Consider the following 12,140-nt stretch of genomic DNA (forward strand, 5'->3'; position numbering starts at 1 on the left):
CTTTAATGGTTACTAAGTGAATGATTGTAAGTCGAGGACTACGTGTATATGATACTAAAATATTTCTGATATTTAGCCGTTTCATTCTTAATTCAACAATAGCTAAATTTCCGGAAATGCTCCAATCTTGTTCTACTCATTATAAAACCCCAATGAAGTCATCAATTCACCTCAATAAGATCAGACCTCCATCATTCCAATCTATTGTTTCCTTTCCCTTAGTTTGACAGACATTCAACATACTATTATTATTCCATTCATTAAGTTATATTATTTTCCATTCACTCTTCTTACATTCCAAATAGAAATCTCCTATTTGACGCACACAAGTCCTCCACTGGCCATCATAGCACTGATTGACTGAGGTTTTTAATAAGGATACAATTTTATCTTGAGCAAAGGAGAGATGAATGAAACATTTTTCCTGCTGAACAGTTATATTCCATTTATTAAAAAAGTCAATCTCATACAAATTAAAAGAGGTTTGAAAACTCTAATTGGAGTGGTCTTTTGCGTATTGTGAATCTTCTTTTCCACAGAAAAAAAACTGTATCAAATAACAGTTTGGCAATATTCGATATTGTAATTCAGGAAGGAGAACCAAAAGACTGATCTACACATTGTAATGAAATTTTCAGTCTTCTTCTTTTGTTCAAATAATAAGCTTATCTGATTGATAGGAATGAAAATGATTAGTGAATGTATGTTGTTTGTTAAAAGAGTTTTTTCAAAATAGATTTCACTAGTACTATTCAAAGAAAATTAAACAAAAATAATAATAAAAAACCGTCCAACAGTTTTAATGGAAAACGAGTAACAGCAAATATCACATAATAAAGTTACTCTGCTTTCTCACATCCATAGTCTATGTTCTAATTTTGGGGGGAGGAGAGGTGGCTATAATTCAGATATAAATACTAAAGATTCAGCTGTAAGAATTGGGATTAAAGAAATATGACTGCTTAGAAGAATTATAACATTTGCACTAATGCCCTTGGTATTGGTATTTAGGAAATCTTGTTATTTATTAATTATGAATTGTATCCTGACCTTCATAAATTACCAAAAAATACAGTGTCAACTACAAGTACTCCTCAACTTACAACCAGTTGCTTAGCTACCTTTCCAACTTACAACTGACCACCCGCCAAGAGACTTACAACCTGGTTTTGAAGTTCTAACATTGCCCAACCCCCAAGACCACCACTGTCGCTTAATGACAATCACACAAAAAGATCATAAAATTGGGTCTGGTCTGATTACATGGTGATGACCAACACTGTTGTTTAATAATGACTTCGTATCAAATAAGTAGAAGCAAATCCTATCTACCTTGTTTTGCTGTTATTGACAGCATCCTAGTAAATCTCTCCCCTTCATGGATTACTGCCTTGTCGTGGCGAAGGGGCTTGCGTAATTCAATGAAGCTATGAGCTATGCCGTGCAGGGCCACCCAAGACGGACAGGTCATAGCAGAGAGTTCTGACAAAACGTGATCCACTGGAGAAGCAAATGGCAAACCACTCCAGTATCTTTGCCATGAAAATCCTATGGACAGTACCAAAAGGCAATACGATATGACGCTGGAAGATGAGCCCCTCAGGTTGGAAGGCGTCCAATATGCTACTGGGGAAGAGCAGAGGGCTAGTACTAGTAGCGCCAGAAAGAATGAAGCGACTGGGCCAAAGCCGAAAGGACGCTCAGCTGTGGACGTGTCTGGTGGTGAAAGGAAAGTCCGATGGTGTAAAGATTTTTTCTCCATAGGAACCTGGAATGTAAGATCCATGAATCAAGGCAAGCTGGACGTGGTCAAACAAGAGATGATAAGACTGAACATCGACATCTTAGGTATCAGCGAACTAAAATGGGACAGGAATGGGTGAATTTAATTCAATGACCATCAGGTAGACTACTGCGGGCAAGAATCCCTCAGAAGAAATGGAGTAGCCTTCATAGTCAATAAAAGTGTAGGAAAAGCAATACTGGGATACAATCCTCAAAATGACAGAATGATCTCAGTTCGAATCCAAGGCAAACCATTCAATATCACAGTAGTCCAAGTCTATGCCCCAACCACCAGTGCTGAAGAGGATAAAATTGACCGGTTCTATGAAGCCCTACAGCACCTTATAGAACTAACACCAAAAAATGATGTCCTTATCATCATGGGGGATTGGAATGCTAAAGTAGGAAGCCAAAAGATAACCAGAATAACAGGCAAGTTTGGCCTTGGGGTACAAAATGAAGCAGGGCACAGGCTGATAGAATTTTGTCAAGAGAATACGATGGTCATAGCAAACACTCTTTTCCAACAACCCAAGAGACGGCTCTATACATGGACATCACCAGACGGTCAACACAGAAATCAGATTGACTATATGCTCTGCAGCCAAAGATGGAGAAGCTCTATATAGTCAGTAAAAACAAGACCAGGAGCTGACTGCGGCTCAGACCATGAGCTTCTCATTACAAAGTTTAGGTTTAAACTGAAGAAAGTAGGGAAAAGCACTAGGCCACTCAGGTATGAATTAAATCATATCCTGGTTGAATATACAGTAGAGGTGACAAATAGATTTAAGGAATTAGATCTGATAGATAGAGTGCCTGAAGAACTATGGACGGAGGTTCGCAACATTGTACAACAGGTAGCAACCAAAACCATCCCAAAGAAAAAGAAATGCAAGAAAGCAAAATGGCTGTCTGAGGAAGCTTTGCAAATAGCTGAGGAAAGGAGGGAAGCGAAAGGCAAGGGAGAAAAAGAAATATACACCCAATTGAATGCAGAATTCCAGAGAATAGCTAGAACAGATAAGAATGCCTTCTTAAATGAACAGTGCAAAGAAATAGAAGAAAACACTAGACTAGGGAGGACCAGAGATCTTTTCAAGAAAATTGGAGAGATGAAGGGAACATTTAATGCAAAAATGGGCATGATAAAGGACCAAAATGGCAGGGACCTAACAGAGGCAGAAGAGATTAAGAAGAGGTGGCAAAATGACACAGAAGAACTATACAAGAATGAGCTTAACATCCCTGATAATCACAACGAGGTGGTCACTGACCTTGAACCAGACATCCTAGAATGTGAAGTGAAGTGGGCCTTAGAAAAGCTGAGCAACAACAAAGCTAGTGGAGGTGACAGTATTCCAGCTGAGCTATTCAAAATCTTAAAAGATGATGCAGTAAAAGTGCTACACTCAATTTGCCAGCAAATTTGGAAAACTCAACAGTGGCCACAGGATTGGAAAAGATCAGTTTACATTCCCATTCCAAAGAAAGGCAGTGCCAAAGAATGTTCAAACTATCGCACCATTGCACTCATTTCTCATGCTAGTAAAGTTATGCTTAAAATCCTACAAGCTAGACTTCAGCAGTATGTGGATCGAGAACTACCAGAAGTACAGGCAGGATTTCGAAGAGGCAGAGGAACTAGAGATCAAATTGCCAACATACGCTGGATCATGGAGAAAGCTAGGGAGTTCCAGAAAAACATCTATTTCTGCTTCATTGACTATGATAAAGCCTTTGATTGTGTGGATCACAACAAACTGTGGCAAGTTCTTAAAGAGATGGGCGTACCAGACCATCTTATTTGTCTCTTGAGAAACCTATATGCGGGTCAAGAAGCAACAGTGAGAACTGAACATGGAACCACTGATTGGTTCAAAGTTGGGAAAGGAGTCCGGCAAGGCTGTATACTGTCACCCTGCCTATTTAACTTATATGCAGAGCACATTATGAGAAAGGCAGGGCTAGATGAATCAAAAGTTGGAATTAAGATTGCCGGGAGAAATATCAACAACCTAAGATATGCAGATGACACCACACTAATGGCAGAAAGTGAAGAACTAAAGAGCCTCTTGTTGTGGGTGAAGAAGGAGAGTGCAAAACTTGGGTTGAAACTTAACATTAAGAAAACCAAAATCATGGCATCTGGCCCTCTGAATTCCTGGCAAATAGATGGGGAAGAAATGGAGGTAGTGACAGATTTTATTTTCCTGGGCTCCAAGATCACTGCAGATGGGGACTGTAGCCAAGAAATTAAAAGATGCTTGCTCCTCGGGAGGAAAGCCATGGCAAATCTAGACAGCACACTAAAAAGCAGAGACATCACCCTGTCAACAAAAGTGTGTATAGTCAAGGCTATGGTCTTCCCAGTTGCAATGTATGGCAGTGAAAGGTGGACCATCAAAAAGGCTGAGCGCCAAAGAATTGAGGCCTTTGAACTATGGTGCTGGAGAAGACTCCTGCGACTCCCTTGGACTGCAAGGCCATCAAACCGGTCAGACCTAGAAGAGATCAACCCTGACTGCTCTTTAGAAGGCCAGATCCTGAAGCTAAAACTCACTTTGGCCACCTAATGAGAAAGAAGGGCTCACTGGAGAAGAGCCTAATGCTGGGAAAGATTGAGGGCAATAGAAGAATGGGACAACAGAGAATGAGGTGGCTGGATGGAGTCACTGAAGCAGTAGGCGTGAGCTTAAATGGACTCCAAAAGATGGTAGAGGACAGGAAGGCCTGGAGGAACGTTGTCCATAGGGTCGCGATGGGTCAGACATGACTTTGCAGCTAACAACAAAGTAAATCTCTTTACATTAGCCAATGGGTCAGTGATAGAGCACAAGGCTCTGCTCTCAATGAGTTTGTTATGACATTCATTCTGGACAGTTTGCAATGAGGCCTAGCTCACAATCAACTGAAGTGACTTTATTTGTCTGTTTATTTTCAAATTTAGTGCTAGCTAGGATTTTTAAACCAGAATTTGTTGAACAAGATATCAGTCTAGTTTGCCCATGCCACAATGGTTGACTGGTTGGTTTGGAATGTGTGAGCCATTCACAGTAACAGAAGTGGGATGCAAACCTACAGAAATAACTTCATTTTCAAAGTGAATTGGGCTGCGAAGGAGAACCTTTTTTAATGTAAAAACAGCATCTTGATCACCCATCTGTTTTGGAAAACTATCAATATACTAAAAATATTTATGAATATGTCAGTTGTGTTTAAAGTCAGCATGAAATTGACTTTTGAATATAATTTACTGTAGTTTATTGTGAACAGACAACTACGCAAAGCCACAGATGAAACTGCAAGCCTGCCATGCACATATACACACACATACATACACTGCTATTAAAAACTGTAGTCTAAATTGTTCATGTTATACCACTGCTACATACAATTCCTAGCAATTAAATAATTAACATTAAACTTGTCCCAAAATTAAGTAAGTTAATATAACTGATTCAGAAGAACTTGTATCAAAAGAAAATAATCCTGAATTGTAAGCCTTAAAAAAAAGAAAAGCATTAGAAGCAAATTCCTATATACAAATTCTGTCCTATAATACTAGCCTGGTTTCTGTGTCATTCCAAAATAATTCAAGCTAAAGTTTTGCAAGGAATCTAGAAACTATCTAAAGAAATCTGGAGCAGTGAGGAAAGAAAATTGGAATATTTTGTTATATGAGTAAAAAAAAATCTAATCATGATACTAGCAACTATGTCATCCATCAAAAATCAAGAGGCTTCAAGATTTTTTGGGTGAAAAATGATCAGGTTTTGCTATTTTACAAATTGCCTCAAAGCAAGAGAGATTATTGCTTTCCTTTTATACAACTAACACTACTTGGAAACAACACCAGTTTCCCAAATTTTAATAGAACACTGCACTGTTGCACTCTTGCCCTTTTAATATGCTAAATATAAATACTAAAATATATCCCTTCAGTCATCAGCATTAACAGAAAGTCCAATCAACACTAGCTTAAGAATTTTCACATTATGTTCTACCCATTGTTGCCCAGAGAAAACATAACCATATTTAAAATCATTTCTATTTTCTCTATCCTGGTACCCTCTAAATGTGATCACACAGTACAGCCAGCATTGGCATTACGAATTATGGTACACGGTGGATTATGGAAGTGACAGTCCCAGAGAGATTACATAATTGTTTTCACAAATGTTATGAGCAGGATGTATTTCTCCTGAAAGGAAGTAAGAATAAAATACTAACATATTCAATTTTAAAAGTACATTTAAGCAAAAAAACAATGTTGAAATATTTATAGCTTTCAAAGACAGTATGTAATTAATTAATATTTATACTTATTTTATTACACTATTCTGTAACTATTTCTATTTGGTGTAACATCAAATAATTTTCCTCTGAACTGTGTAACTTGTAATGATTCATAAAAATATAGCTTAAATGTTTCACAAACAACAAAAATATCATTACTTTTATGGAACTGATCACTATAAGAGGTTACTTTCTAGTCTTATTTTGAGATGATCCTTCAAAAATAATACTTGTGTTTACCTATTTCTTTATTGTGCTGATGCTAATGTGCTATTCTAATCCAGCAAGACTCAGATTAGATTATTTAAGTTTTCTATTTGTACTTCCAGATATCAAACAATTAGCCATTCACTTAAAAAAAAATAATTCAGATTACCCACTACCTACCACTAGTAAAATTGAGAGAAAATGTTCTGATTAACCAAGTCTACTGCTATACAGTATTACATTTGCAAAATCCCAACACACAAAATTCAAAAATCATATTTGTAAAACAGTGTTGCAAAATTAAACAGAATGGATTAGTTTTATAACAACTTCTCTCTGTCTGGGTAACTTGATCAACAGGTTTTTCGTTTGCATGCAACATAATCTTAACTGAACACCACCTCATCTAGGATCAGAAAGGAATCCCCTCCAGGACAAATGAATTCTTACTACTGCAAATATGCTCTAATGGTTTAGGTTTGATGTACTAACTTTATTATCTGAAAGAGAGAAAACTCCTGTTTCATTTTTTTTCATTATACTTTTTATAATGAAGTGAGACAATGAAAAATGTTTCATAAAGACATTTTACTTTTCAATTCAACAAATTAGGTACCGTAGGATTTCTGCTAAATGTAGTTATTGCATAAATATATTTAAGAAGTTGTTCTTAAATTAGAAATTATTTCTTAGAGCAAGTAAAAAAAATCATTTTCAAGCAATTTTAGAGCCATTCCAAATTTGAAACAGACTAAGCTGAAAATGAGACAATTCTGAACATAAAACACTCCTAGAATCATTGAGCGCTCTAATCTACACACATTAAATAGTTGTTTTTCACTTGAACTGGAATGCTTAATACTCAAATAATTTATAAAACAAAGGATTTTCCATACCTCCTGTGCAACAAGTTCAAAATTTAATAAATTCAATGAAATCTTATGATCATCAATTTATATGAAAGATAATACTATTAAAGCAACAGGTTTTTACTATTTTTATTTACTTTTATTCATCAAATGTATAAGGCCGCTGTTTGCATGTTTTATAATGCTAACATGTAAATACTAATAATATTAAAATGTTAGTCAAATTATTTCTTTGTGCAAGCAGATCATAAGAGTCACTTAATCGTAGAATGGTGGCTGAAGCAATTTTAGAAAGGAAACAAAAACATGTCTCAAATTATTAACACTAAAGCAGTTAAAATAGGAGATAGAGTTCATCAGTGTTCAACAGAGGCAAGAAATCTTTTGGACCATCACAATGAACTCTCCTTTGAATTATCCCACTTGAAAAAATAGATCTTCAGTCATCAGACATATTACCTAAAGTTTCTATTATTTCAGTGACTCATAGTGCAGTTTAATTACTATTTTAAATAAAGTCTGTGGAGATAGTCTGGCAGGCAAGTCCTTGTTCACAACACAATACACAAACAAGCATCATGAAGAATCAGGTTCAGATAATAGACTACCACTTCCTTTTCACAATTGGGAGAATGATAGCCATGTCTGATGACATCTCCACAGACATTATTAAAAGATTAACACTATAAATGCTGCAAATGGTAATATGTATCATATAATGATGGGGGGGGAAGAATCAACTACTTTTAAAATAATAATGTACATACTTGATTTTGAACGTAAACAGTTTTAAAATGAAGCCATTTCAGAACTTATCTACAAGCAATTCAAAACACTGGCCTTCATTTTAAAGAAAGCAATACTAGCAGATACTGCCATACCAATTTATGAAATTTAGCATACTCTGAATAACTCTTAGAGAGCAATTCTTAGCAGTTTACTGGAATATTGATAGTATTATCACCTTCCATTACTGTGTCAAAGATAATCAATGTATAACAATTATTTTTCTCTATCAAGTATCCAAAATCAAAAGATTTTAGGTAAGAAACACTGCCCTGCTTGAAATCTAGTTTGACTGCAAAAAACAGCTGATAAAGTATCAAGTATATTTCAATATTTTTGCTTGTTTTCTTGCTCGTTTAAATGATCTGCTTTCACATTTATAAATACAAAGAGTTATTTGCATTCTTAAGCTATCACAACCACACTAAGCATTCACATTTACCTCACTAGAACTGAGAATGACGCTCATTCACAAATCAGGTTGCCCCAGTGTTTGACTCACAAGATTAAAAAAAGAAATCCCATGATTGAAGTGGTAATTCAAAAGCATTTCTTCTCTACTTCTTAATGTTTTCATCCTTTATTGTTTAAGCCATGAAGAAGCCATTCTTGGTAAGGGTGTGAAATTTAATCCAATCATAAGATTCCCTGTAAGCATCACTCCTGTATTGCCAATTTTAGACAGTATTTTAGAAAATGTGCCGTAAACTTTCATTGCACACATAGGAGCATTTTGCAGAAATATAACTTTGTCATGTGTTAGAATGACAGGCAGATACAGCACTTCTAAAAATTAACCATAAATTCTATAAACTTTTAAAATTAAAGCACTATTGTTCTGTGAAAAATTCAAAATACAGGAAATGCTACTGAATCACATAAGAGTTATTTATGGAAATGATACACGAAAAGATTCTGTCATAAGTATAAAAGTCCATTTCAAAATTATCTTTGGATGTCCTCCAACACTGTGCTTCAATGTTCACCAGAAACTTCCATGGATTCAGAAGAAATAGCATGCTTGTTTACAAAGGCTTAAGCAGGAAATGAACTACACAGTATGTTGGCCACTCCAAATATTTCTTCCATCATATATCTATTCACTTTCAGTCAGCCAACCTGAGAGAGAGAGAGGTAATGGTATCTGCAGGGAAAGGTGGGACTTTCAAATACCATGTTGCTAACTCTCATTTCACAGCACATCTACTTAAATGCCTATATAAACCTATGCATGTCTTCTTAAAAATAACTTTCACTGTATTCCAAGCTGATTTTATGTAAGAGAAATTTCCACTGTGTTTAACTGCAGCCTCAGAAATTGAAAACTCATGCTAATTTTTAAATGGCAGAGGCAAACTTTTCTTAAAGACTGCTTTGTATTTCTTAAGATCTTAACAACATGGGCAAAGAAAAAAGTTGAACTAATTAGGGTAAATGGTAATTCTACAAATATAATATGCAAACTAGTTTGTTTTAAAATGCCAGGCACAAGTATATAAGCACACCATAACAAATTATACATCCATTTACAATATAATGAATACAGATGAAGCAAGTCTGAAGAGACCAGCATTCTGTTTAAAAATGTAAAACAATTTCATACTTTATTTATATCGAAGAGGTACAACTACTGTCAAAAATATTTAGGTAAGTTTCAAAATTCACAGAGGGGTAAGACAGTATTGTGTTAATCCAAGCAGTAAAGGAAAAACTTGCAACCTACATAAAATGTTGAAAACAATAACAAACTTTTTTTTTTAATCCTGACAGAGGCTCATAAAGAATTCCCAACTAAGGTTTAACATTTTCTATCCTGTATCAGAGCAGATGCATTTTTGGTGAGGGCTGCTGTGAACAAAAGCAGAGTCCTAAATCAAAATCCCTTTTGCCTTTAAAAACACCACACATGCAACATCCACTTTTCTTTTGTCTGAAGATAAGACTTAAAACCAAGACCCACCGTCTCCCAATTGCTAAGATGGGAATGGTGTAGATTTTGTGATGTCAGCAAAAGAGACGCCTGAAAGAACAGTTGCTGTTTTGGTTTTTTAAAAAATAAAAAAGCCCCAAAGCTGATGTTAGTGGTCAGGGATTCAGGCCCTTTGTTTAGAAACAGATGCCTTTCCAATTCTTGAAGGATGCCACTCAAAGATAATAAGAGAGGAATAAACACAAGAGTGGAACACAGAGAGAGCCCCTACAATGTGGAAACATTTAACTTTACATTTGCTTTACATGCCTGCTCGAAAATAAGCCCCCTTCGGTTCAGTGAGGTTCCCCCCTAAAAGATTGAGACACAGCATGGTGGCTCCTACAGCGCCCCGTTAAAAAAAAGTATATCCTGCCGCACAACTCCTCAATCTCACAATGGTGGTCCCTCTATCCAGAACACAAGAACTGTATACCGAAGAAAGGAAAGTAACTATGGACTAGTAGTTGTTTCGTCAGCGGCTTTTCCCGCCCTCTCCCGCAGAGAAGCTGCAATCTATCAGGAACAGTTAAGGTGCCTCCGATAGCTTTGCCTCTTCTTTCCCCCCCCCCACCCACCCCATGTATCCCCCGCTGGTTACAGAAGACAGGTTGAAATGGCGGGGGGGGAAAGATGTGCAAATACAGGTGTTTCCACACCGCCCCCTCCCTGAAAGGCCGAGGGAAGCCCAGCCATTGTGGCAAAGAGTCTTATTAGCCAGGATTGGAGCGGCGGGATTAGCAACACCGAGACGAATTTTGCTGAGAGGAAAGAAGCGCCAGAGAGAGAGAGAGGGATTCCGCACCACCAAAAAAAAAAAGGCGGGCAAAAGCGGGAGCATAAGAAAGCCGCGCGAAGCTTCTTCCCAACCGGGCACAATTCCTCCAATGCTGCAAGGGGATTGAGCTGGGCACGGAGCCCCCTTTGTGCCAGAAAGACGCGAGTCTGGAGAGAGGGAAGCGAAGCCGGGCACGGCTCGAGGCTCCGCTCCTCCATCTTCCAGCCAGCTTCCCACCCCCACCGAGACCGAGCCACACAGACGAGCCCGAAGCTGCCACTGGCGGGCAAGCTAAGCCGCCTTTTGCAGGCCAGGCGGAGGGGCAGGGCTGAGCAGGGCTGGGCTCGGCTGCCGCCGCCGCCGCTCGCGACTCCCGCTCACCTCCTCGATGGCCGTCACGGTGTTCCGGCACTGAACCATCCGGGTGGTGAAGTTGGAGGCGGTGGGCGACTTGTAATCCTCATTGGTCTCGGACACGAATTCCGACACGGAGATCTGGTCTGGCATGGCGGGGAGGGAGGGAAGGAAGGAAGGAAGGAAGGAAAGGGAAGAGTAAGGAGAGCGGCGGGGCGGCTCCAGGAGAGGAGGGGACGGGGAAAAGGGATTGGAAAGGCAGCGAGCGAGAGGCAGGCAGGAAGGCAGGCAAGGGGGGGGGGGAGCCTCCCCGCCTTACATCGTTCAACAACCCGCCGCTGCCGCAGGGCTTTCTCCTTGCAAGCTAAGCAGCTCGGAAGCTTTAAGGGGCTATTATTGTGACCTACGCGCAGATACAGACAGGCAGGCACCCGCACGGACACAGACACACACACACACACACACACACACACAAACAAGCACACACGGAAATGCCCTAGTTTTGGGGAGGCAAGGGAGACCGAGCGAGCCACGCCGCCCTGCCTTCTAATCACGCACACGCGGGGTGTGTGTGTGTGTGTGGGGGGGTGTAAGCCAAACCAGCACTCCTCCCACAATCACGCACTGGGGGAGAACTCAACGTAACGCCCGCCCCCTCCGAAGGCCAGAGCGGGTTGTTGTGCCTTGATAGGAACCAGGCGGGGAGGTGGAAAGACCCGGGGGGGGGGGTGTGGTTTGATTGGGGAAGGGTATCTGCACTCCCGGGCCCTGGTACTCTGGCAATGCCAAGGCATGGCTCTGCCCCCTTTCATTTTCAATCCCATCTTGCAAGCTAGGGGAAAGTTGGAAAGGAATGCCCCTAGAGCAGGGGTCAGCAACCTGAAACAGTGAAAGAGCCAATCGGAACCGGTTCCCTCACAAAAGGAAAAACTGGGAGCCGCAAAAAATGTGTGCACATGCGTGCATGCGCAGAACAGGGTTTGAAGAGTGGAGCCAAAGCGAGATATGCACCTACCCTGCATATTTGAATTGATTGGTTGAACTTTTTTAGTCCCACTTTTTTTTTTTTGGACTGCACACGGCAGAGGACTGG

The 12,140-nt window shown here is 39.2% G+C and overlaps 1 protein-coding gene across 2 annotated transcripts in view; it reads right to left on the reverse strand.

Moving 5' to 3' along the window:
* The window catches only part of ASAP2 (ArfGAP with SH3 domain, ankyrin repeat and PH domain 2), a 93,715-nt gene extending 82,417 nt beyond the window's left edge, over window positions 1–11,298 (reverse strand). For both annotated transcript variants that reach the window (XM_081329640.1, XM_081329638.1), the window contains exon 1: window positions 11,075–11,298. In XM_081329640.1, the coding sequence (XP_081185766.1) occupies window positions 11,075–11,200 (126 nt within the window). In that variant the 5' untranslated portion in view covers window positions 11,201–11,298. The remainder of the gene's footprint in view (window positions 1–11,074) is intronic.
* Between the last annotated feature and the right edge of the window lie 842 nt (window positions 11,299–12,140).

The sequence above is a fragment of the Vipera berus genome (genome assembly GCF_964194415.1).
Source record: "Vipera berus genome assembly, chromosome: 1".
NCBI classification, from domain to species: domain Eukaryota; kingdom Metazoa; phylum Chordata; class Lepidosauria; order Squamata; family Viperidae; genus Vipera; species Vipera berus.